The 26744-nt window shown below is 43.4% G+C and overlaps 1 protein-coding gene and 1 long non-coding RNA gene across 16 annotated transcripts in view; one reads left to right on the top strand and one right to left on the bottom strand.

Moving 5' to 3' along the window:
- FGGY (FGGY carbohydrate kinase domain containing) overlaps positions 1–26744 on the top strand; it is a 433125-nt gene that overhangs the window by 315722 nt on the left and 90659 nt on the right. For 8 of the 15 annotated variants that reach the window (XR_012324582.1, XM_073789156.1, XM_073789205.1 and 5 more), the window contains 3 exons: positions 6180–6254; positions 12074–12194; positions 18227–18321. Coding sequence is in view for 14 of the 15 variants with exons in the window: in XM_073789156.1 (XP_073645257.1) it covers positions 6180–6254; positions 12074–12194; positions 18227–18321 (291 nt within the window). In the remaining variant the exon portion in view is untranslated. Of the gene's footprint in view, positions 1–6179; positions 6255–12073; positions 12195–18226; positions 18322–23255; positions 23384–24031; positions 24181–26744 lie in introns of those variants that run through there. The other 7 variants (XM_019942372.3, XM_073789160.1, XM_073789195.1 and 4 more) reach the window with 5 other exon arrangements.
- Positions 5869–26744, bottom strand: part of LOC109551070 (uncharacterized) — a 62334-nt gene continuing 41458 nt past the window's right edge. The window contains exons 3-4 of the long non-coding RNA XR_012324590.1: positions 21074–26102; positions 5869–7007 (exon numbers count right to left, since the gene is read on the bottom strand). This is a non-coding gene — a long non-coding RNA (uncharacterized lncRNA). The remainder of the gene's footprint in view (positions 7008–21073; positions 26103–26744) is intronic.

The raw sequence follows: 26744 nt of genomic DNA, 5'->3' as shown, positions 1-26744 counted from the left end.
TGGATAATCCAGGATAATCTCCCTATTTTAAGGTCAACTGGCTAGTAACTAGTTCCACCTGCAAAGTCCCTCTACAGCAGTGCCCAGATTAGTGTTTGAGTAATCAGGGGATGGGGACCTTGGGGGAGGGGGAAACATCTTTAGAATTCTGCCTATGACATTGTATTAACACATTTATGTGCATTTCCCATTTCTGGGTGAGTTTTCGGCAATGTGTCCATTCCTGATACTGATACCTATAAATATTTTCAGGGAAATTTGTCCCCCTTTCTCTTCCAGGCTGCTGACTATCTCAGACCTGTTCTCCAGTCCCTGGCCTCTATCCAGAGGTTTTCCAGAAATCTCTCTGATCCTCCTCATTTCCTTGCTATCCGGTCATCAGCGCCTCCTGCATTATTGACTAAACAGACAGCATTTTTTTTGCCCCTTTGTGTTCTGAAAAACTTTCAATCAATTCCCTTGAGCCTTGGATACCCCCTCAAGCTCTGATGACCTAGAAAATCTCAGGATAGGGAATCCTGTTTTCTTGTCTTTTGTAATCTTTAGAAACCCCTTGAGATCTATTTCTAAGCCTTTTTTTTTTTCTTAGCAACATATATAACTACTTAAATTCTTTTAACAACTAAGAAGGGAAAAACTTAGCTAACTAAATTACTGATATATTTGTTTATAATCTCAACTACTCCAGGGCATATGGACATATAATTCACAATACCCAGGTTTAGGGCAATCATTTCTATAATTTATTGTGCATTAGGACCTTGTTAAAAATGCAAAATTCTGGGCCCACACCAAAAGTTCAGTAAATCAGGAGATGGATCACAGGAAATCTGCCTTCAACTCAGATCCCAGGAAAGAGTTAAGAGATGTGCCTAAATTCGCACAGCTGCCAAGTGGCAGCAGGATTTAAGCTGAAGTCCAGGATGTAGATCATCTGTCTTTCCCGTTCACAGAGTAAATGGAAGTGTGTAGGTTGATAAGGACTAAGGCTTCTCCAAGGAGTCCTTGCACATGAGTCTCCCACTGTCCTATTCCTGGGTGCTCATCAAGGGCACACTGCTTCTCCACACTCCTAGACATCCAGACCTTTCTCCTATGATCCTGATGCTGATGGCCAGCACACTTTCTACCCTACGTTCCCCACCCTGTACAACCACTGGTCTTCAGTCCCCATCGCTAATACCCTGACAGTACCCACAGCATGTTGCAGGAGATCCTTTATTGCTGTATCCCAATTAATGAATGGGGTTGAGCCCCTCATTGCACTTCAAGAGAAAGGGAGTGAACATTTATTAAGAGAAAAGGAAAGAGAATGAACATTTATTAAGCACTGCAAGTGTCTAGGTCTTGTCGATTTGGTACAGCTTGCTGAAAAAGTAAGGCGCCGTGCAAACGGTAGCTCATTTTTTTTAATTAATTATTTTTGGCTGTGTTGCGTCTTCGTTTCTGTGCGAGGGCTTTCTCTAGTTGTGGCATGCGGGGGCCACTCTTCATCGTGGTGCATGGGCCTCTCACTATCGCGGCCTCTCTTGTTGTGGAGCACAGGCTCCAGATGCGCAGGCTCAGTAGTTGTGGCTCACGGGTCTAGTTGCTCCGTGGCATGTGGGATCCTCCCAGACCAGGGCTCGAACCCGTGTCCCCTGCATTGTCAGGCAGGTTCTCAACCACTGCGCCACCAGGGAAGCCCAAACGATAACTCATTTAATCATGAAGCACCTTGAAGTATTATTATTCCTATTTTACAGATGAAAAAAAAAAAATGAGGCTCAGAGTGGTTACAAAACTCACAGTGTCCTGCAAGCAGTTAGAGGGAATGTTGAGATGTAAAGCCATGTGTCTTACTCCAGAGCACATCATCTTTCTGTTCACCTACACTTCTCTTCTAAGCTCAGACATCCCAATAGTATTTACATAAACATTTTATAATCATTATCTAGGAGGTTGAAATTGTCCATTGCAGTTCACATCTCTTTGGCCACCATATGCCACTTTCACACACCTCTAAATATTAACTATGAGTGTTTTCTATTACAGTCTTCTTTTCACAATAGCCAAAATAAATAAAATGTGCTTACCATTGCAACTCTCCATGGGGCTTCCCCACACATTTCACTCTCTCGCCCAAGCATTCGAAAGAGACACGTGCACATCTATAAACAAATTCCTTCCACTTATGCTTCCTTCCCAGTTTTTCTTACTGATAGAACCATTCATCCTTCAGCCAAGGGTATAGGCTTCTCTGGCCTATCCCAACTTTCTCACTGGTTACAAAGCTGCACCTCTCCCAGGACATCCCTGACATTCTCAGGGCACTGCCACCTGCATACCATGACAGCTCCCTGAGGGTCCTCTGTAGCCTCCTGAGTGGTCCACATGGCAGGCACTCCTTAGAAAGTTCCTTCTTAAGCTGACTGCCATTTGATTTTTGTCAGGGTGGGGCTGGGATTCCTGATACTTGAGAGAGAATCAAATGATGATCTGCCCTTCTAGTGTCTCCATTTGCAAATCAGGTAAGATGTCAAGGAAGTAGGGATCCTGGACCATAGTAATTTCACAGTTTAGAGAGGTGTCTTTCACTGAGTCACATTTCAACTCCATGGCCCTGGTGTTAGTGGTGAGGGAATGTTGGAAAGAGCTATGGGAGAACCATGTTTGCTTATTTATTCCCTTTGGATGCTGAATACCTTCCATATGGTGGTCCATGTAATAAATTCCTTCTAGAAATTCTTCCCAGGAATAAGTTTGTCTCTCTTGAAGCATAGGTATGTTTCATTTGTCATAAAAGAAAGGCTACGTCATCCATTATATGTCCCTCTTTTGCCATAGCTACTAGTAAGCAAGCTCAGGAGTTAAATTTAGTGCTCATTTACACTGATGATCTCATTCTCAATTTCTGAAGATAAGAAGCTATCTTCTCTTTCCTTCCTATGATTTTGAATCTCTGAAGGCACTAGAAATTTAGAGAAGGGCCCTTGACATCTTTTTGCTTGAATATCAGTACTTTGGGGAAGTTCTCATGAATATTTGCTGGGATTAAGGAAGCAAAATCTAGTGATATTTTACCCCTCCTCTCTTATGGGTTCTTACTAATTGAGAAGAATATCAGAGCCAGTTATTGTCAATACAGAGCCCTGGGGTTCCTAATAACTTAATAGGAGAATGACTCTTTTTTTGTTTTTTTACATCTTTATTGGAGTATAATTGCTTTACAATGGTGTGTTAGTTTCTGCTTTATAACAAAGTGAATCGGTTATACATATACATATGTTCCCATATCTCTTCCCTCTTGCGTCTCCCTCCCCCCACCCTCCCTATCCCACCCCTCCAGGCGGTCGGTCACAAAGCACCGAGCTGATCTCCCTGTGCTATGCGGCTGCTTCCCACTAGCTATCTACCTTATGTTTGGTAGTGTATATATGTCCATGCCACTCTCTCACTTCGTCACAGCTTACCCTTCCCCCTCCCCATATCCTCAAGTCCATAGGAGAATGACTCTTATATAAAAAGTCAAATTCCTCCCCTACCCGCATCACAGTTTATCCACCTCTGGCACTCGGGACCCTCCTGTAGATGGATGTGTGTCTGCCAGGCAGACACACACCCAACCACGTGGAGGGTCATGGCTTGATTCGCATCTCATTGATGACCAGCGATAGGAGGCCAGAGGCAGCCTACCTTCTGGGCTGGCTCTGGAGGAGAGCTCTAAACTGTGGCCCAATCAACTTTCCCAACAGACCACCAACAGAGATGCTGTTGAGGCCAAGCCAGTTTTGGAGATGAGTTAAAGAGAGACCATTTATGACTAAGTGATCTTTACCCAGGACCAATGCTCGCCCTGGGGCTGGTTGCTCACACAGGGTGTTCAGCTGAGGGGGGCATAGGGCAGGGCTGACATCCTGTCCACTCTGCTCCTTTTTAAAATTCACTCTTCCAGATGGGATGCCTTTTGCATTTAGTCCATCTGGAGGGAGCACCTTTTTCTAATTCACACGAAGACTCCATATGAGCTACAGGGTGACTACTTTTACTCCAATCTCGTACAAGCCACTCCTCTGATGAGGAAGGGTAAGTGTGGAGTTTGGGGGAGCGGGTAGAGCGTGCAGTAAGCAACTAGAAGTGATGGTCCAGTGTTTTTCTCTCTTGGGGCATGGAGGAAATATACCCCTCCACCTCTGTGAATATATGAGGGGCTGAGGTAGTAAATACTGTCCTCTCATAATTGTATAATATGACAGAGAAGGATAGGATGTTAGGAGAGAGAATTGTGTGCAGAAGGAAAAAGGAGCATTGAAGTGTCACTTACACATTCAGCAAATATTAACTTAGCGCCACTATGTGCCAGGCGCAGTGGCAAGCATGGGAGATACTGTGGTGAGTAACACAGTCTGTTGGGACACCTAGGTTTGGGCTTCACGAACCTCTGGACTCTCTCTTAAGCAAATTATTTTCTCCTCTGTGAAATGAACTTCTGTGATATCTGTGTTGCTCGTGTTCTCCTAGTTCTAACATTCTTATTGTTCATTTAGGTCTCCAGGGACCTTTCTGAGAGATGTTCCTTCACAGAGTTATTGGCTGGGGAACATGCATCTTTAGAGCTCCTTTCTGATTTCTCATTCAAACCTCTCATGCTCCTGTGTGTTCAAATCAAAGCCGTTATTCTCACTGACTGACCCCATGATCTTCCAAAAAAAAAAAAACCTATCAGCAGGTAGCACTACTGAATTTAGGAATACCCCCTTCCGCCAACTTAGATGAGTAATCAGAACAGCTGGAACACAAGTTGCTAAGTGAGGACAGGAAATACTAGACACTGGCGAAGAAAGCAGGGCTGACCCCGGGCAGAATCACTCATAGAAGACAGGGAAGGTGCTTCTGCTTCAGAATGAGGGCAACGGGGGGAGAATTTTTCACATGATCAGTTTGCATTTGAGAATAAGCACTAGCTCCCTTGTAGAGAGGAACAAGCACCATTAGAAACAGGAAGGTTTGATCAGGAGCTATTTTAGCAATCGGGAAGGATACGATGGAGGCCTGGATTAAGGAGGTGAGTGACAGTGAGGACAAAGAGAGGGGATGGCTTCAAAAAAGATTCTGGAGCTCAAATGTATAGGACTTGGAGACTGATTAGATCCTGGAAGGGAGAGAAAAGTCAGGGGAAAGTGTTCCCAGGTTTCTGGTTTGGGCAGTGGAGTGGTATCTGTGCCCTGTAACAGGCCAAGGCTGACCCCTTAATCCCCCCTGGGGGTGGAATCTGGAGAGAATAATAAATGGGGCTGGAGCAATGAAGGACAGGGACCTTGGTAGACCACTAGGCTCTCCTATTTTAGTACAGACTGCATGTCACCTCCTCATTGAACTCAGGACCATATACACTGTAGGGCCTGAGAAAAAGTATGTTACATGAATTAATTTTGTAATGAAAATCTAAAGTGAACTCTGGCATTGATGCCCACCAACTTTAGACTAGGCTTGAAGAAACCAGCAGTCTTCACCCTCTAGAAATGTCCCAAGTGGACACCTTCATGCATGGGAGACATGAAAGTGAGACTGTGAACAAGTCTTGAAACCACCCAAATCCAACATCCTGTTCAGTTCTGGAATCTCTCAGAAATTGACATACTCCATGTAAGCATGTGGTTCCGATTGACTCTAATGGGATTCCCTGGTAAACCACAGATTCTAAATTACCCCCTAGTAGGTATCACATTTATAGTAGACATGTTATTTTACTCTGAATACCTCCTGGATGCTGGTCCACTGAATTCTGACAGTAGCAGAACTAGGAATAATCACCTTTTACTAGAGTGCCACTGCTACGTGTTCATCTCTATAAGCCAAAAAGAATAGGTGTTTGTAATAAAAGAATGTTTTTAAAGAAGAAACATATTTAATTCCATGCTAAGAAATATCAAACACAATCTCCTAAAAAAAAAAATCTCCTTATAGTATTTGTTTTATTTTTCTTTAATCCAAGGCAAGGCATTTTCTTTGGGGGAAGAAGGGATACTTTTTCCCAGGTCTGGAGATTAAACAATTCAGTAGTCACTTCACGTTCAGCTTACAAAAAGGGGATTTGCATATGAACTTGTTTCGGCAAGAAAACACATCTGAACGTGTTTCATGGGAACTATCTCTAACCATGGCGCCATCTCCTTCTTTTCTTTTCTTCATCCCTACAGGTCACCGGATTGAAACTATCTCAGGACCTCGATGATCTTGCCATTCTCTACCTGGCCACAGTTCAAGCCATTGCTGTAAGACAATTTAATGCCATTTTTAAAGAGACTTAAATCTGTTAACAAACTTTAGACCACATACTCCCCAAGATACATCATATGCTTTTGTGACAAAGATTCTAGGGAGCTTGCCAAAAATAGATGCTTGTCTGTGCAGAAGGAAATTCTAAAGGTCTTTACCTGCATTACTAGTAGCCTCACATAGCTGAAAGCTAAAAGGGGTTAAAAGCTTTGAACATCATGCTTACCATCTATCTAATTTGTCTTCTAAGTTCATTAAATAGAAGCAAGGAAGTAGATGCCATGTATGCTTGCATTAAGGAGAGCTGGCATTAAGATGGTCCAAATTTATAAAACACGTGGTATTGTTCACTTTGCAAAAGGATCCAGTCTGGGGTTCCTTTAAATAGTAAGCTTCCTTGGAGCATGAAAATGTTTATTTTTATAATTAGCTGCTCAAATGAGAGGTTTGGTTGGTTAGGGAAGGAGAAAGGGGGGAATTTAAAGTGTTAGAAACTTCTAAACTGAAGATCAATCAAAAATGAAAACAAACTCCTAGAAGCCCAAACATCATTGTCCAAGGACTCTTATTCTCTAGAGGTGATCCATGAGTGAGCTACAGAAGGGTTCTAAACCCTGAAATCACACACGAAAGTTTGCACGTGTGTGCGTGTTAGAAATTGCATTTGAAGGGAGTGGGTCATGCCTTTCAGGATCTCAGAGCTGGTAGGAACCCCAAGATAACAGTTAATCCAGTGAGGCTTAGCTGATCTGGAAAGAGAATTGGGGACCAATAGAAAGGAAAAAATCAGTTCACTGAATTCAGAGTCAAAATTTATTTTTCAGAAATATACCTATTTAAACAAAGTACTTTTGTTTATTCATGCTATATGGACATATTTATATGCTATTCTGTCTCTTTCTCCACATACCACTTTCATATCCTCATTGCTTCAAATAATAGAATTACATGCATTTTTTTCTGTATATCCATGTCATCAACAAAATCGCTTTTCTTATGTTTAGATTTATCCAGGTACCAAGTACACACAATAAGAGAGCAGAACTGGCCAACTCAATTAGATTAAACAGTCCTTCTTAGCTTATAGACCAATTTGACTGTACCTTCCTGAAACAACTATCTTATTAACAGCCTGTCCAGTTCAGTAATATCAGTCAGCCTGCTTTATTTATGGTAACTTGGTCAAAGAAAGACAATTCTGACATCTATCAAAATGGCGGGAGTTGACTACCATGAAAAAATGAAAATGGAGAACAAAAATATGCATCAGTAATAAAGACAGTTATTTAGCAATCCTGCTTTACAGTAAAGATAATAATAATATTGATAAATAATATAGTTTGGGGATATTATGTACCAGGAACTATGCCAAATATTTTACATACGTTATCTGACTTTACCTTATGAGGGAAGTATCATAATCCCCCTTCCGAAGATTAGAATCTAAACCTCAATGAGGTTAATTAACTTGATCGGTTTCATACAGCTAGTAAGTGGCAGAGCTGGGATTTGAACCCACAGCTTTCTAAAATAAAACTAGGTACACGATGAATTGAGGAGCTTTTTTTGTTTTTGTTTTGTTTTGAATTTTTGAATTTTATTTATTTTTATATAGCAAGTTCTTATTAGTTAATCTATTTTATACATATTAGTGTATCTATGTCAATCCCAATCTCCCAATAATTGAGGAGCTTTTATATTCTGATCTTAATATCGCTGTGTGAAAAGTCTTACAGTGGAATGAGCCACTTGCATTAAAATAAATAATCCTGGGAAATCAGAGCTGTGTGAGGCTCTTCCTTCTGAGTCCATGCTAAGAGGGGGACATGAAGAATGAGACCACACAGATGAGCCAAGGGGCACCATTCTGTGATGACAACCACTGGTCCCTCTCACTGACACCCACTCTCTGTGCCAGGCACCAAACAGGGTACTACACCCACCTGTGAGTAACCCAGTCAGTAGGTGGGATTGTCCTCATTTTACAGACAGAGGGAACACTGCTTGCCAGGGTCAAACAGCTAGTTAATGGTCGAGTCAGAATCGGAACCTCTGTCTACTCCTAGGCTTTTGCTCTTTCCACGTTACCATGCTGCAATTTTCTTTGATCGCTTTGTAAAAGCTACATGATTGAAATAAGCCTTCAGGCATTCCTGAGAACAGTTTTGATTTGACACATCTTAGACAACATCATTAATTTGGCCAGGATTGTCTCACAGAGGTCCCCTTACTGGTAAGGAGTCCAAGAATGTATAAATTAGGTTAAACCTAATGCAGGCTGAGGGCTGGGGAGGGCTGGGATGGGAGAAAGCCAACTGCATTTTCCCAAATACTACACACTTGGAAAATCAATTTTGTATGTAATGGGCCGTACATATATTAAAAGCTATCATATTTATTCTGTCCATTGTTTTAATGACCTTTATAATACCATGAAGAGAAGGCAATTTAAGACAGATTTTTCGATAAGGCTATGTTGTATAGTCAATTTAGCTGTGAGGAGTTCAGTCTGTTTTGCAAAAGTATCTGGGCATTCTGATCTTTTAGTGCCTTTGTGCATTTTAATGTGCATTTTAATGAAGCATTCTGATAACAGATATTTTCCCATGATGTTCACCTTGAAAAAAAAAATGTGTTCATTGACTCTGAATATAGCCTTTACACCTATTTGTTGTGAAGTTAAAGTTAAGCAAATTCTTCTCTGTAGTAATATCTACGGTTGATATTTTGTAAGAATGGGATGAAATTAGAGATATTGTAATGAAGTTAACTTGGGACTATGCAAAACCCTCCATGAAGTGAAATTCTCTCTTGACCAAGCTTAATTGAAGGAACTGTCAAACACCCAGTTTATTCATAGCCTGTTCATCTATAGCTTTCTTTGCAGAATAGACCCTTAAAAAGTACTATTTGCATTTGAAGTCTCTCCATTTGCATTTGGTTCTGTACATTCCCAGTGGAATAGCCTAATTTTAATTTAAATTTCTCTGTGAAAACATTTTTTCCAGAAAGGTGAGCACAAAATCATTTTAGCACAAAGCCCTTTGGTGGGGCATTTAAGGAGGGTGGAGTGTTTCACACAGTGGCGTCTGGGACACCGAAAGGGAAGGCCCTGTAACTAACCGGGCAGCCCGAGTGGGAAATTCCTGCTGACAATGCCACATGGGAGAGAGACAGGCTGTCACAGCCCCTCTGGAGCGAGTGCCTCTTGTTTGGATTGCTTCTTGCCTTTTCCCAGGGAATGTGCTTTGTGTTACTCTCCTCTCAGGCCTGCTAATCACATGAGCCCTCAGGTCTCTGATTTTAGAAACATCAGAAATATCAATTTTGCATGGCATTTCCACGCATATTGGGAGGCAGCTTCCCCTCCCCTAAGGCAGATTGCATGGCTTTAGGCAAACTATAGAAATCCTAAATGGGGATAACAATATGCAGTTTTTGAGTGTTTCATGAAATTAGAGGTGATATTAAGGAGCATAGCAGAATGCCTAGCATAGAGCTAACAACCAGATTAGCTCTCACTTCTAAACACCCTCCCTGTACTGGACACTCCTATGAGCTTCAGATACACTGTCTACAGCAGCAAACTTGTAAGATAGATGTTACTGTATTTCAGCAAGTCTAAGACCACATTTTAAATTTTTGTTGCATGTTAGCATTTCAGACAATCCATGGAGTTATCAAATGAAAAATATGGTGTTATTCTTCCCATTTTTAAAATGAGAATTGAGTCATGGAAAGGTTAGGTATGGATTTGATTCAAGAAATAGGTGAAATGCCTGAATGCCATCCCAGCTTTTTTTAAATTCAAAAGCCATGCTCTTATCTCCTGCAGATTCATGCCCCTGGAGTACACTAGGGTTACCTGGAATCCACGGACACCAAGTGATCCATGGTAGATGTAAGGGCATTTGTAGAACGCCTGAAATTAGTTATAATATTATTTTATATATGACTCTTTTCTGGGGAGGTCAGTAGGTTTTATCATATTCTCAAGAGGGTTCATGACCCCCCAAAAGCGTAAGAAAGAACATCTGGGGGTAATCAGCCATGTTCAATAAGCAGGGTCTGGCCGCATAGGGTACAACATGTTTTAATTTTTTTTAACACACTACATCTGTGGAGGATCTTTGCAGGCCCAAGTTTTACCTAATCCATATTCTTACCAGATTCACTAATAACTTCAACAAACCTGAAGTCTATGGGCTGGAAATCTTGGTTCTGGACTGCCCCCATCCCTCATCATTTACTACACAGCAATCAGGATTTCACACACCCCTGGTCCCCAGATCACCCTCTAGCGCTGCCTCTCCCAGAGGCACCCCCTGGCCCCAGGGAGACAGCTCTCCGGAGAGTCCTGTGAAAGAAGCTTCTACATCCCGCCCGCCCCCCCCCCCCCAACGGGGCTCAGGGGAGCATCCTGATAACTTCCCAAACCCTCTTCCTTTACTTTGGTTAAGCCTCTGGTGCTGCATGCCCTCAAGCTGAACTGTCTTCTCCTCCTCTGTGCACCTGAACACCGTCTTCCCAGCACCACTGTCACACCTTCAGCGAATCTGTGATACTCTTCTGTCCAGCCCGAACCCCGCCTTCTTGGTGGTGGCAACATCTCTGGCCTCCCAGATCCTTGACCTCCGTATTCTCTCTTGACCTCCTCCTCCCCCTTGACCTTCTCCTCCATCCGCTTCAGCCCCTCACTCCCATGTGCACACCTGGGACTTGGTCATCCCCCAAAGTTGCTTACTCCCTGAATATCTTAAGGGCTATCTTGCCACCAAAAAACCCTCTCCCTCATTTCTCCCCAGAGCCACTTTCTCAATCATCGCCATGAGGCTGCCTCCTGAGGTCATATCACAGTTCATCTTTTTTGTTTTTAATCCTTCTCTCAAAAAAAAAAAAAAATGATGATTTTTGGACTTCCAGTTTTCCAACTTCCTAGGAAATTATGATTTTTTAGATACTCGAATACCCTAGCTAAAAGTAATGACTTATACATTAAGATTCACCTCGATGACCCTGTGGTAGCGGTCTCTTGTCAAGCATCAGTAATTTTTACTTTAGTGAACTGAGCAAGACAAGAACGATAGATAACACATTTTCAGAAGAAAGGAAGACACAAGGGCTGAAATGAAAATATGGTGAAGCCATAGCATATGGCATGTGGTTTCTGCATCATCCGAGATCACTAAGGACTGACTGGGAATGGATTCTGGCACTGGAAGCCTCCTTATTAGAACCACTACCTGGTTTCAGGTGGTAACAAAGGTTCTTTTGCCAGCCTGAAGTCTTGTGTCCTACCTTCTTTGTGCAATTCAAGCCCTCTTTCCATGTTTCTGCTGCTGAGTTTGTTGGTGCCATTTCCAAGGAACAAACTTCTTTAGTTCCTCTTTAGGGAAGGGAAACTGACTCAGAGATCTCCAACTGTTATCATTGGAGTAGAGCTGCCAATGACTCCATTCCCCGTACCTCATGGAGGACCTGGGCCATAATGGACACTCATCAAATATGTATTTGAACGAACTGTGTTAATATGCACCGTGTTAACATTGTCAACATTGTATAACTACTGATAGAAGCAAATGGTGCAATGATTCAGAAGATTTTGGAGTCAGGCAGGCCCAGGTTGGAATTCCCGCTCTGCAACTTAATATAATGGTGTGATCACGGGCAATGTAATCTTGAGTCCTGACTTTCTGAGGTAGTGTATCTAGAGCTCCTAGTGCGGCATCTAGTACTGGGTAAACACTTAGTAAATGCTCCCGATCAATTTACCTTTGCTACCGTACTGATGCCTTCTTCTGTTCTTCCCTTTAAGTTCGGGACGCGCCTCATTATAGAGGCCATGGAGTCAGCAGGGCACTCGATCAGCACCCTTTTCCTCTGTGGGGGCCTCGGCAAGAACCCCCTTTTTGTGCAAATGCATGCGGACATTACCGGTAAGTCTAAGAAGAAGGAGAGAAAGTCATTGTAAGCTTGGCAGCAAATGGGCGTGGCCAAGATCTAGACAGGGTAGAGAATAGGAAGATATAAGTAGTGTGCCAAATTATTTTGAGTATTTATGTTAAAATGTATTTTTTTTCTTAAGACAGCTATGGTTGTCACAGTGGGGAAAGTGACTTCTATGTGTAGCTAACTATCGGGTCATGGTAAGAAATGAGACACGAGAGGTCAGCAAGGACTAGATCTTAATTCAAGTATTTACTCAACAGTCTTGAGTACCTCTTCTGATCCCCCCCACTGCGGGCCGTATTGAAAATACAGAGATGAAGACATGATCCCTGCCCCCAGGGAGCTCAGGGGCTATTGAAGAAGGCAGACAGCAGACATGTCAAATCCAGTGTGGCAAGAGCTCTGAGTGAGAAAAGCACAGGGTATTGGGGAAACACCATGGGCCACCTCGCCCTGGTTTGGACCTGTGACGGTGCACAGCAAGTGACTGGAGGAAGTGATAAGGAAACTGTTTGAAGAAAGATTGCAGAGCCCAGCCATGGTGGAAGCTGCGGGTGTCTGGCTGCAGATGGGGGTTTGGACCCTAAGACCCCAAGATCCTGTGATTCCTTCTCGGCTCATCAGAATCAGGGATCGTGACACAGATGGAGAGAATCCAGGGTAATGGGTTGATCTCTCTGTGATATGAGCAGACAAAAGCAGAGCAGGATCTGTAGTGCAGACCCCTGGGCCCCAAGGAAGGGGCCCCACAGGCAGGAGGCTTGCTGCTGTCCCAGAGGCTGGCCTGGGCTTCCATCCCTCTAGACCTGTGCCCTCATGCCCCTTGCTCCTTTCTCTCCCTGTGTCTCCTGGGGACTGATGTCCCCCCTCCCTACCCCATCCCGGGGTGGCCAGGCACCAGGGCTGGCCAAGGATAGGGAAGTAGGAGAGAACTGGACCCTGCTCACAGCCCCACCTCCAGTCTCATCTGAGCCCACCCTCCACTGGCCTCCATTCATCATGATCTCTTGCTGTCCCCTGTCCCCTGGATTCCTTACCTCTGACAGCTGGGTGGGTCCAGGTTTCTGCCCCTGACTCTCCCTTCCCCCTCCAGGCCATGCAGATCCCTGCAGGTGAGAGCTTTCCCAATCATGATGGGCAACATTTACCCCCTGCACATCGTGAGATCAAACTAAATAAGTTACTGATCCCCATCTTAGAGGTACGGAGGCTGAGGCACAAGCCAGAGAACAGTATCAAAAAGCACACAGTCTAAGGGTAAACATATAAAAATAAGTATAGAAATGACTGCCATTAACCACGCTCCCGCTCTGTGTTGACATGAATCACCCTATTTACATTTAATCCGCACACACCACCAAAAGGTAGAAATTGGTGTCCCCATCTTACAGACAAGGAAACAGGGTCAGGAAGGTGACTTAAATTAACTGTCCAACGTCAGACACCCAGTAGGGGCAGGACCAGGATTGTCCCAGGTGTGTCCAGGCCCAGCGTCCCCTACACTATGCTCTGACCCAGGTTTCTTAACTTTTCTGCCCGGTTTGTAACCATTTGATGATGACGACTCCTTTCCTAAAGTGTCCAGAACCTATGGAAGTAGGCCATTCTGAGGCAGAAAGAAGAAAGACGTAAAAAGGAGCTCAGATTACCTTCGATTTTCCCTAGGAGAAAAACCATGACTACATTTTATCTCAAAGTCAGCTAGCTTGTTCAAGTACGGTTCAGACTTAAAATCTGATCTGTGAGTGACTTTTTAATTTCCAGCCTCCAAATAGCCACCAAAACTTCCTACCTGGATTCAGGAGGGGAGAGAAAATCAACCTTGGCTAACACATCACCCAAGGGAATGGGAAACAGGGCCCCCAAGAGCAGGGTAGCCTGTGTGACCCAGGTCCTGACTCTGTACCGCTGCTCCAGCCTTTATGAAAGTGAGTTCTCTTCCAGGCCTCACACCCCTGAGCTGACTCAGAAGCAGGGGTGCAGTGGCTTCAGAGAAAGTTCTGCTTTGGAAACTGTTCTCCTTCAGGCTCATGAATGAAAAGGCTGTTAATCGTTATTTGGATTCCAATTGAAACTGGACCCTTTGTCTCTGACTGTGGACCAGTTACAGTTCCGGACAAAGGGGCCTTTTCTTTGGCCTGAAACTCCTCTGCCTTGGGAAGCCGGTGATTGACAAGTGATGGCAAAGTGCATCTGCCTTTAAATGCTTTGGGTTCTGCTAAACTCATTAATGCGTCAGATAAAATAGTTCACATTCCAGGCAAAGCTGCCCCCTTCCTCTCCTTCACCCAGCATTCTGAGAAAAGAACACATTTGCATTTGTTTCTGCAAAAGATGGGCACACAAGCCGGGGGTGTACAGGTAGAGTGTTTGGTGCCTTTAAACGTTGTAATTGCTCTAGTTTTCCTGCAAAGAAAGTTGTAGAAAGAACCATAGACCTGGTACATGATTCTCAGGAATAACATGTGAAAAACACGGTGGGATTTGGGAGATGCTTTGGAGATAGTGTGGAGTAATGGAAAGAGCAGGGGACCAGCTCTGTGACTTTGGGCAAGTTGCTTTACCTCTCTGAGCCTCATTTCCCTCTTCTGAAAGGTAGAGATATTATTATTTCCCTCACATAGATCATGCTGAGGAATACATACTCACACGTTTGTGGGCACCAATCTCTGTGCTTCACTTAAAATAGGTGTTCAATAAATGTTAGCTCACTTCTTCCCTGAAGGCAGCCCCACGCCAGAAAGGTGGTGCATTTCAGAAAAAAAGAAGTTAAATATTTTTTAAGCAAATCTTTGCCATTTGGGGAACAGTCTGCTCCTGCTCTGGGCAAGCAGGGAGAGTAGGGTTTTGCCAACTTGGGAAATGTCCTCTACGTGAGGAGGAAGAATCTCGTTGTACCCTGGGCATATAGTTAACTGTGGTTTCAAGAAATACTTGGTGTGTACTAAGTAATTGTAGGTTTCCCTCACTGACTTGGGACTAAATGTGCCTCCTAAATTTTGTTTTGTAGAATTCTGGCAGTTTCCTTAGGGGTTTCCCTCTTCCCGCCTTATTCATTATTTCACTCATTTACTCCTTCATGTATTCATTCTCTGAGTACACATGCTGAGCTTGGCGCGAGCATGCAAAGAAGAACAATAACGTCCTGCCAAGAGGGCCATTACAAACAGAAAAGTGCTCTCGTGCTCTGACCACTGTCCAGCGAGGACGGGGTACCCAGAGGACGTTGGTGGCAGCGTGAGTCAGTTCCAGGCAGAGAACAGATGACACACTCAGATTGGATTAACTGGGGAACAGTCGAATAAAGGGTCTATTTACAGAGGTGTGGGCAGGGTTGAGGGAAACCCCGGTCACCAGGCGGTACCGTGGGGCTGCCCGCAGTCTGACCACCCCTAGGCTTGCAGGGGCTGGGGCAGGAGGTGACCCACCTGAGACTGAGGGGCTATGTGAAGAGGGGCCTCGTGGCTGGAGACGAGCTCAGTCCAGGATGTGGCCGGAGGACAAAGGGGCTACAGACTTGGTCCACACGGCAGTGTCCCAGGACCCAGAACAGGTGTTGGGGCCGAGGTGCGAAGAGGGTGGGAATAACTGAGATACGGTAAACATTAAGAATCATAATAGCTAATGCCAATTTAGTGCCTCCTCTAAGCACTTTAAACCCTCACAGCAACTCTGTGAGATCAATGGAAGTTTAACCTCATTTTGCATCTGGGAAAACAGGCACAGAGGGGTTAAGTAACTTGCCTAGGATCACACAGCTAAGGCAGGGAGGAAGCCAGAATTCAAACCCTGGCAGCTTGGCTCCAGAGCACTTTGGGCTGCAACTGGAGAGCTGATGGGGGATCCACCCGGCTCCTCTGGTTGCCCGTTCCCAAGGAGAGGGGCCTGTGAGTAGTTCCTCCCTGCTCAGAGCAGTGAAGCTCTGACAGGGTAAGGAGGGCTAGGAGGCAAACAGCATGTGGAGTGCTGTCTTCTAAAAAGTCCCAGGGCCATGGGATGGTCATGGTCACACCCCCATCCCCATGATCCCCAGACTCTGCAGAGGCTTGCGGTGCTCTCTCCTGATGCAACCAGCACAACCCTTCCACGTGGCCTGGTGTCTTTCCTGCCCCTCTGGATGGTTGATGGGCAACCTACCCCATCCTTTCCCTGTGGTCCACTTTCCAACCCAGATGGAGTGCATGGAGGAGGGCTTCACCCCTCACTGAGATTCATCCTAACAATAGAGGCCACCACTCTCAGGGGCTTATCATAGACCAGGAAATGTGTTAAGCCCCATATGTGCCCTTTTTCATGGATCCTCACAGCAAACCTGTTATCATCCCCATTTTACACAGGGAGAAACTGAGGCTAAAGGGTTTAAGTGACTTGCTGAAAGACACAGGGCTAGTGGAACCAGGTCTGCGCTTTTCCCAGAGACCCCACCCCACCTGATACTTGTCAGCAAAGTCTCCAGTGCTGGCCCTGCAATATGGGGCTGGTATTCCTAAGTCCACTGGGATATGTGTGGGAATTCTTCCCCCAACCCCCTTTGTCTGGGATGGCTGGGGCAGCTGCCCCAGCCCTGGAGTAGGACAGTGAGTTAGGAGATGGTGGGAGCACAGAGGAGGATGTGTCAGGGAACTCTTGCCAGAAAAGATAGGAAGAGAAATCCAGTCTTTGGAAAAATAATGTCTTGAGTAGAGGAAGATCTCACAGGTCTGGCCACAGAGCTTACCTCTGTGGAGTTTGCTGCCATCTCCTGATTAGCAAATATATTTATATTTTATGTACGTTTCATTTCATATACACACACATATAAAATACTAAGAATTCTAAATTATTCCTATTCACCTTAAGTCCACTGTGAACCTTCAGCCTCTGGGAGTTGTCATGTGGAGTGTTCCTCCCTGCCTGGTGGACCCCTACTCATCCTTCAAATGCTTGTTTAATCCTGAGCTCCCCTGCTCTGACCCCCTTCCCCATCTCGAAAATTCATTCGTTCATCACGTAAGCAGTTACAATGTGCTAGACACCGCTCTCAATTCCAGGGATTCAGCAGTGGACAAAGAGTCCCTGCCCTCGTGGAGCTTAGGTTCTAGCAGGCAAGACAGACAGTAAACAAGAGAAGTAATAGCACGGTGTTGGAAGGCAATGAGGAAATCATGAGGCGGGTAAGGGATGTTGTGGGTAAGTTGTCATTTCACTTCAGATGGTCAGGAAAGCTGCAGTGGGGAGGGATGTTTGCACAGACTTGCAGGAGGGAGTTGCCATGGGGACATCTGGAAGCAAGTGACCCAGACAGAAGGAACAGCACAAGCAAGGGCCCTGAAGCAGATTCAAGAAAGGGCAAGGAGGCCAGGCAGTGTGGCCCAGAGGAGTGGGGAAGCCAGTCAGGGTGGGAGAAGTGGCACGGATCCTGGAGGGCCTTGTCAGCCTTGGTAAGGGCTTTGGCTTGTACTCTGAGGCCCCTGAAGGAAGGATTCATCACACCCTCTCTCACTACTTCCCTTTCCTTAGTGCATCTCAGTTGGAGACCCAACCCCCTGTGTGGCCTTTATCTCTCTCTCATCCATCTCCCCTTTGAGACCTGAATAGCAGGACAGTCTTATTCATCTCTATATCACTGGCCCCGCAGAGCACTTCGTAAATGTTTGTTTAACTGCTTAAAATGGCAGGTAGCAGCTAGCAGAAGCCTGGAAAACCTGGGCAGAAAGGTCTCCTGAGTTCAGATACGTATAGATAGATAGATAGATGATTGATAAATAGATAGATAGATAGATAAATATAGATATAGATACAGATATAGATATATGGTGCTGGCTTCCAGGGGACCCTTGGCTACTGCAGCAGCAGGCAGAGGCAGTGAAATCCTTTAGAACCAGGTAATCCCAAAGAACAGGGAACTGCAAGGGGGAGGGGTGGAGCACTGCTGCTGCCTCTGCATCAGGTGCTTGTGCTGCTGGAGCTGCTGGCCGGCTCCCCGCGTGGCCCCTGGCCCTACTACTCCCTAACCAAGGTGTGGCCTTGTCCTGCGCAGGCATGCCTGTGGTCCTGTCGCAAGAGGTGGAGTCTGTTCTCGTGGGTGCTGCTATTCTGGGGGCCTGTGCCTCGGGGGATTTCGCTTCTGTACAGGTACGTGAGGACCAAGGGGTGGGCCATGGCCCCTCCCCTGTCTGGGGCTGTCCTTCCTCTTGACAGCAGCTCATGTCTTGCAAAGCACACACAGGATATAATTAAGAAATGATAGGTTCCAGCCAGGGAAAGCACAAACACTTCTAGCCTCACATATTTTTTGCAGTTTTCATTTGACTTGGCCTCCATTACTGTCAGTCGTTCTGTCTTTCTGTTGGTTTTCTTTTTTTCTCCTTCAAAATAGCTCTTATATTATTTCATTTGAATTTCCCCTTGACCATTTTTCTTTTAGCAAGCGAAGCAGGTAAGGTACAAAACAAATTTTTCATGTGAATTTCTGATTTGTATTTGCTTCTTTCATCTCCATCCACCACTTTTCAAATACCTCTGAGGTCTCTTTCAGCAAGGTACACAAATGAAAATGTTAGTAAAATGGAGTTAGAAGAAAAAATAAGGAACAAAGATATCGGAAGAAGGAAACAACTCGATGGCAATGATGGAGCAGACAGTTTGACTCTGAGCTTCCTGGCAGCCGAGACAAAAAAGAACCCATGATAAGTTACATAATTCTTATTTTCAAAAAGAGGAAGCATACTAGTTTCTTTAGGAGACAAAGCTTTTCCTACCACTGAATTGAAAAAGACATTTCACATGTGGGTTTTATGGAGAGACTTTGAGTGGTAAAATAGTAGGATTAACAACAGGTTTACAAAAAGGTAGAGAAGCAGTATAGTTTACGGCTGAAGGCACAAGCTCTGAAGTCAACCCTCACTTGACTTCCAACTAGTTCTGTAACCTGACCGTTCTGCTTCCACTCCATTTCTTTATCTGTAATAATGATCAGGAGCACATTATGAGTTCTTTCTCTGGACCGGGAATGTACGTTCAGTCCCGCAGCAGCTCTATAATTCCCATTTTATAGTTGAAGAACCTGAGGCAAAAAGAAGTTAAATAACTTGGCTTACGTTGAAGCAGCTAGTAAATGCCAGAACCAAGAAGTCTGGCTCCCAAGTTGTAACTGAAAGTTGAAGAAATATTTGTTCAGCTGAGTCACCAGAGAGCTTAAGTGACTTGCCCACGGTCTCAAAGTCAGGACTAGAAGCCAGGTTTTCCACCAGTAGCCCAGTAATGAGAACCTTATTTATTGTGACCCTCTTATGTACCAAGAACTATGCTAGGTGCTTTTCATATAACCTTCCTGCTACCTCTCACAACCCACACAGGCAACAGAGATCCAGAAAGATTACGGAACTCAAGTGTACACTATTGGAAGTGGTCACATGCAAGAGTCTGATACCAATATCTGTGCTCTTTGTGCCACATTTTGGGAAGTGTGGTGCACGGCACCCTGCCAAGCCTCTCAAATTGCTGCTTGTGAAATATCCCTTCCAAAGAATTGAACCCACTCATGAATGCTTGTGGATCTTAACTGGAGTTTTTAAACAAAGATGGTAGAGTTGAGTTTTCAACTTTTTTCTGGATTTTCTGGTGCTGTCTCAGAAACATCACGTGGAGATGTTTATTTATTGTTGAAATGTCAGTGACTTGTCAGTTATTATTTTAATGTGTTGATTTATGAAGATGTTCTCATAACTAGTTGCCTTGCACTTCCTGGGACAAAGCATAATTGCCAGAACAAAACAGTAGAGATGCTTACTAAGGCCCTGCGTAGGTTAATGCATATTATGGACTGGAAGTTTCTGTCCCCTCAAAATTCAAATTTGAATCCCTAACCCCACAGTGTGATGGTATTTGGAGATGTGGCCTTTGGGAGGTGATTTCGATTAGATGAGGAAATGAGGGTGGGACCTTTATGGTGAGATTAGTGCCCTGATGCGATGAGACACCAGAGCTTGCTTTTTCTCTGCCATGTGAGGACACGGCAAAAAGGTGGCCATCTGCAAGCCGGGAAGGGAGCCCTCACCAGAGCTCAGCCATGCTGGCACCTTGATCTTAGTGCCTCCAGAACTGTGAGAAAATGAATTTCTATTGTTTAAACACCCAATCTGTGGTATTTTGTTATGGCAGCCCAAGCAGATGAAGACACCTCATTGAATCTTGACAGTCTCCCTGCCTGCGGGAATAAGGCTTTCTATTCCTGTGTTATATATGAGGAAACCCAGGCTCAGAGAGTTTTTAAGAAGTTTGCCCAAGGCTACAGTTAATAAGGGGCAGAAGCAGAATGGAAATCAAGGTCTCTCTGGATTATATCCTCTGTTGATTTTCATTCTTTTTCTACTTTAGTCTAATTTTTTTTTCTTTTTTCTTGAAAAAAAAATTTGGCTTCTTAAATGTTCAAAGGTGAATTTTCTGAAAAGAAATGTCATTGGTCACAAATCAGGAGACAGTCTGCCACTGAAACAGAGTAGTGTGACAAGATCCGGCTGCTTTATCAGATACTTCATACCATGCCTTGTGGCACCTCATTGACATCTTAGTCAAATCTGGAGTTTCTAGCTCTGAGAAATTTCCACTCACTTCTTCTCCTAAGTGGAAACTGAGCTTCATCCCACACTGACATCTTCTTCACTACATAATATTTTCCCTTAATATTCTGGAACAGGATCTAAGATATGGTAGATCAAAAATTGGAATTGTTGACTTGAGTAGCAGCTGCAAGGCCCACAAAATCTTAAAGACAAGTTCATGTCTCCTATTCGACCCGAGGAATTATGTGCCTCTCCTGACTATTTTTAGGAGACACTGTAATCTAGTAAAGAAAGCCCCCAGGTGCCAGAGACCTGAATCTTACCTGTCATCACATGCCTGAGGGAATCCATGTGGTCTTAACCTCTGTGCATGGTTGTTGTACATCCTCAAACAATGTCACTTGGCCTCTCCAGGTGCTCTTTTCATTTGTTTGTTTTGTTTCCTTTCTAAAAAATGTTTAAATAAGAATTGCCATTCGTGTGGAACTGCTGAGATAGAGCCTTTGAAAGATTCAGTGACCTCCGTGAAGCCCAGGTATAATTGTCAACATTGTAATAATGATTATGTTTGGAAATGTAAATGCATGTGAACTTGGCTTCATTCACCCCTCTCTAAAGAAGAGGTGCCAACCTATGTGCCCCAGGCCTGGAGACCAGCTCAGGATTCTGGCAAGTTGAGGTGAAAAAGAATTACTTCCTCCCTGTGATTCATATTTTTCAATCTGAACTTCAACACAGTTTTTTCTTTGAACTTCATAGATCCTAGCTTGATCTTCAGGGTGCCTGCCACTCCTTCCTGTAAGAAAGCTGAGCAGAGCTTGCCAGCAACTCAATGATTCCAGCAGGCCAGATGTTTTGTCTTCTCATAGACCACACATCTGGTCGTTGGATAAAGGATTTCACTTCTTATCTGGATGGGCAGACTTTAGTAGACTCAGTTGGAGTCGTCTCCTTCAGATGAAGGAAAGGCTAAGAAGACTCCAGAAGACCCAGGCTGCAGACCTAGGGAAGAGTCCTACATGCCCAGGGAGACAGGGTTTCCCAATGTCTTAGGCCCATGAATGGATGGCTTCAGCCAGGGGTAGAGCGCTATACCTTCCTTTGGCAGTACCAACAGATCAGAAGGACTTAGAATTGTGGATTTTACTTACAGCTATTGCAAACTTCTATATATTTGAATTCTGGGGAAAGTTTATCAGCTGGAGGGAGAGGGATAGTGGATGGAATTATCTGATGGGGGTATTAATGGAAGAGATTGGTCAAGTACAAGGTCCATTGCTATTCCAAATTTTGAAGCCTGCTGACAGTTCCTGCTTCCACCTCTTGTTCATTTATCCATTCATATTCTCATCCTCAGAGTCTCTCTCTCCCTCTCTTCCTCTGCCCGTTCCTACCCTCCCTTCCTTTAGACAACTAAAGTCTTCCTGCTCCTGTTCCGTTTCCAAATTAGGATCTCACAAAGGGTAGTTATAGCCATCCATCTGCATTAAAGAATAGAATGACTAATAATATCTTAAAGAATTGTCCCTCTCCAGAAATGGTGTTCTCCTTTTAGTAGTTTTCAAAACTATTCTTCCATTAGACAGTGTGACAAGTATCATGTCACAGTTGTCTTTGTATCTGCAGCTTAATAAAATGGAATCAAATCACAGAGATGCCATTTTCATGGTAGAAGTTCAGCTATTGAGTAAGTGGGAGGGGATGCAAGGAAGGAAGTCTTCCTCCCTCCTTAGAGTTATCCAGGCGGTCTTGGCATCTGTGGCCTTTCCACATGACCACTCCCCCATCCCTAGAATGTCACCCATCGCTCCTCTGGCCATCAGTGTGCTCCAAAGTGATCCTCTCAAATTCTGAATATCCTGGAAAGCAAATAATTATCATTAGAAGTTGGGAGCATCCCGTAACAATCCCCTAGGCTCCCAGGCCCTGGGAAATTAACACACTGGAAAAAAATCACTTTATGAACTATCAACATGCTTACACTTCCTAAGCACAGACGATAGAGAGGTTCTAAGAAATGCAAAGGACACATAAAGCAAGAAAGCGGTTTCAAGATGCCGTGAGAGAAAACTCAATCCAATGGCAAAGAGGCAGAAATACAAAATGGCTTTCCACTTTCTGCTTCCTTCAGCCCCTCTGCAGATGTCGTTAGCTTCCGGTAATGTCTTATCTTAAAAGAAAGCTTTTTTCCCCCCAAGACTATTTATATAAAATAAGCTTTAATTCTAACTGTGCTATTGATATTTATCTTGACACCCACCCTTGCCCCCCAAAAAAAGCAGTAGAGGAAGCCTCTGAAGCAAAAATCAGCAGAAGGAGACAGTGACAAGAGATCAAAATGAATTCAGCCATCATTTTAATGGTAGTACCAGGGTAAAGAAAATAAGCCCTTGGAATCAGCCAATTAATCAAAACCTTTTTTCCTCCCACGGTGTGAGGGTTGCCGCCTCTGTAAACCATTGACTCCGTGCGTTCCCACCATCAACTTTCCCTGTCACGTTCCAGACAGACTCCTGTGTCTCGCAGACCAATGCATCTAAGTGGCCAGTGGAGAGCGGTGATTACTCACCCTTTCTGTAATGTGTGCCCACAGGATAAACTATCCGCGCTGACCGCAGTGATCTACCCTCAAGGTCAGTCCTTGCAAACATCCTCACTGCTTAGCTGAAGCCTCTCCTTCTGTTCTTTTTCATGACATTTCCTTCATTTAGAGCCAGTTTCTATTCATCACCTATTATGTGCTTCAAAGCCTGTTATTTTTTTATGCTATACAATACGTCTCCATATTGTTTTGTTTTGTGAGAGTTAACTTTCTGTGTTTTTTAGTCCTGTTTGGCTTCCTGTCACCATAAATACCAGTTTTACGTTTTGCGAAGTAAAGTTGATTACCATGATCTTGCTTTCTGGAGGTTTGGAAAGACTGATATATAATAGATGTTCAGAAATATGAAACCATGCCATTTCTTGGCACATTCAGTCTTAATTTGCTGGGTTTCTTTCCTTTTTCTGGAATACAACTACTAATTCATGTTCATTGGGAAAAAATAAGAAAATTCAGTTAAGCTGAAAGAAAAATATGAAAACACTGATATTACTGCCCTAAAACAACCACTATATTAGATTCTGGCTTCTATCTTTGTAATCTTTTTGTACATACTTTTAAATTATTTTATACTTTTCTAAATTACAAAACTGTGTTCATACAATGCATATTGTTTTATAGCCTTTTTTCCCCCCACCCAAAAATACATAGTAAACATCTTTATTTATCATATTTGTAGGCTGTACAATTTTCTGCCCCATAGTAGACCAGCGGTCCCCAACCTTTTTGGCACCAAGGACGGCTTTCGTGGAAGAAAATTTTTCCACAGATGGGGGTGGGTGGGGAATGGTTCAGGCCGTAATTCCAGCGATGGAGAGCCGCAGATGACGCTTCAATCCCTTGCCCGCCGCTCACCTCCTGTTCTGCGGCCCGGTTCCTGACAGGCTGCGGACCAGTAGTGGTCCGAGGCCCCGGGGGTTGCGGACCCCTACTATGTACCATGACTTATATCCCCAGTCCTCTAGTTTTGAATACTCAGGTTGTCTCCGTTGTTTTAAAGAATGCTGCAACTAACGTCTCTGTATCTGAATTTTTGCCCATACCCTAAATTATTTACACAAACTAAATGATGGAGGTATAGTTATTTGGTCAAAAAGTTTGCCTAACTTTTAGGATTTTGATACATGTTAGCACTTTATACTCCCACCAATAGTGTGTGAAAATTCAGGGCTCACATTCCTCGTGTATAAGGCATCTTTTGCTGTGAATTTTAGTTTCATTTGGCTTTCATTCCCAGGTCTCTTAAAATCCTATTTATTTCACATATGGTCCTGATACTATCAGTTTTTTTTAGTAACCTTTTGCCCTTTGCTGCTTAAGCATGTGTTTCATGAGATATGAGATTCTGGTTTCTAATTAAATGGATTCAGGTTTCTGATTGGACTTTCTGTATCCTGTCCCATATGTGAGTGCCTCATAGAAAATCAACAGAAAACCTGAAATGGTAATTAATAGTTTAAAGAAGGGTTAAATTAAGAATGTGATGCTGGTCCTAACATTCTTTATACTTACTGCCATACCTGGTTAACAGTACATTCTTATCTTTTTGAGAATTGCTCCCACTCAAAAATAAATAAATAAATAAAAACAAACCAACAACAAATTCAGGTTCTGATTAATTATACATCTCCTTGTTCCAATCCAATTGGCAGAATGGCACCATGGATATAAAAGTCAAAAATTAGTGCAAAATTAGTATTCTATTTTTAGGAAATTATTTCAGTTTGTAAGAGATATGACATTGGACTCTCCTGTTCCTTACAGGGTGATCCTGGAACAGGGCCTGTTACTTTCCATCCTTTGTCATTCATAGAATCCTTGCATCAACCAGTGGATGTTAACAGTCCCCACTGTGCAGATGAGGACAGTGAGGCATGGAGAGGTCATATAACTTTGCTTGACACAAAGTCCATGCTCTTTTTGTTCCATCAAACCATGTTCTTTATATTCCAGTAAATATGTATCTGTTGCTCGGAAAAAGTGTAGATTCCAGTATAGCACTCTAGCTGCGCTTCTACAGGGTAGTGTGGTTTATAGAACATATCAGCAGCACATGTTTAGCCTCACTGCTTGGTTGAGTATGGGACATAGAAATAAAAAGAAGAAATGTACGCTCTTTGGTTTGGAAATTTTCTAATTCCTTTGCCTGGAGAAGGCTTCATACCATACTCCCAGTAGTGTTTTGTTTTATTTATTTGTATTTAATCATAATCTGTCCATTTACTTTTTATACAGATATATATTAAAAAGCACTTTAATTAAGAACTTTAATTAAATGACACTTTTTATAGTATTGTTATTAACACAGAGATGTAGGCTAACAAATATTTTTTCCAAATATCTCCCTCCACTTGCAGTTTTTACTCAGGAACTTAAGATTTGGGCTTTTATAAAAGAAAACAGTGGCCAAACATCTACTGAGTACTTTAGAAACTTAGAAGGGTTTCAGAACTGTATTTCTAAAATAAAGTTTACCTACCTTTTTTTTTTTTTTTTTGCGGTACACGGGCCTCTCACTGTTGTGGCCTCTCCCGTTGCGGAGCAACAGGCTCCGGAAGCGCAGGCTCAGCGGCCGTGACTCACGGGCCCATCCGCTCCGCGGCATGTGGGATCCTCCCGGACCGGGGCACGAACCCGCATCCCCTGCATCGGCAGGCAGACTTTCAACCACTGCGCCACCAGGGAAGCCCTGAGTTTACCTACCTCTTTGACTTATTTTGTTCAAGACAACATTTTATACTGGTGCAAATCTGAAAAAATACGTTAGATTACTTAGTAGAAATGAATGCCTGTAAGTACTTAATTCCTCATTCTAATGATCATTTATGCTTCTCCTTTTTATAATAAATGTCCTTGTTGGAATAAATCAGAAATGAATAGATAGGACTTTTTTTTTCCTCCCTTTACTCTAGGATGTCATGAATAGATTATCCATGCTGTATAACTTTAATATTCAACACAGTAAATTAGGGTATGGAACCAAATAAGAGATGAGGGAAGACAAGACCTTTAGTTAAATCAGGAATTGTCTGTAATTGGGAAAAAGTTGTGAAAAATGACTACACACACAGACAGTCATATACACATACATACCACATACCACTGGACAAAGTTTGATTCAGAGTCATGGAATGTTTAGAGGTCTTACTGAAGTATATGAAGGACTTTTGGTTCCATCATTGAGGCAAATGATCAAGAAGTATGCAAAAGAAGAAATACCATTATTACAGTTGCTTGTCGGAGGTGTTTGATACGCTGCAATGAACCATAAAGTACCACGTGTGTAGAAACTTGGATGGCATGTCTCTCATCACATGCATATCAAAGAAATTTGAACATTTAAAAATTTAGTACCATGTTAAAAGTTATACATAAGGAAATTTCCTATACTA

This window comes from Tursiops truncatus, chromosome 1, assembly GCF_011762595.2.
Source record: "Tursiops truncatus isolate mTurTru1 chromosome 1, mTurTru1.mat.Y, whole genome shotgun sequence".
Classification (NCBI taxonomy): domain Eukaryota; kingdom Metazoa; phylum Chordata; class Mammalia; order Artiodactyla; family Delphinidae; genus Tursiops; species Tursiops truncatus.
Note: the sequence above shows the minus strand (reverse complement) of the source record. Positions and strands in the feature narration are given on the sequence as shown.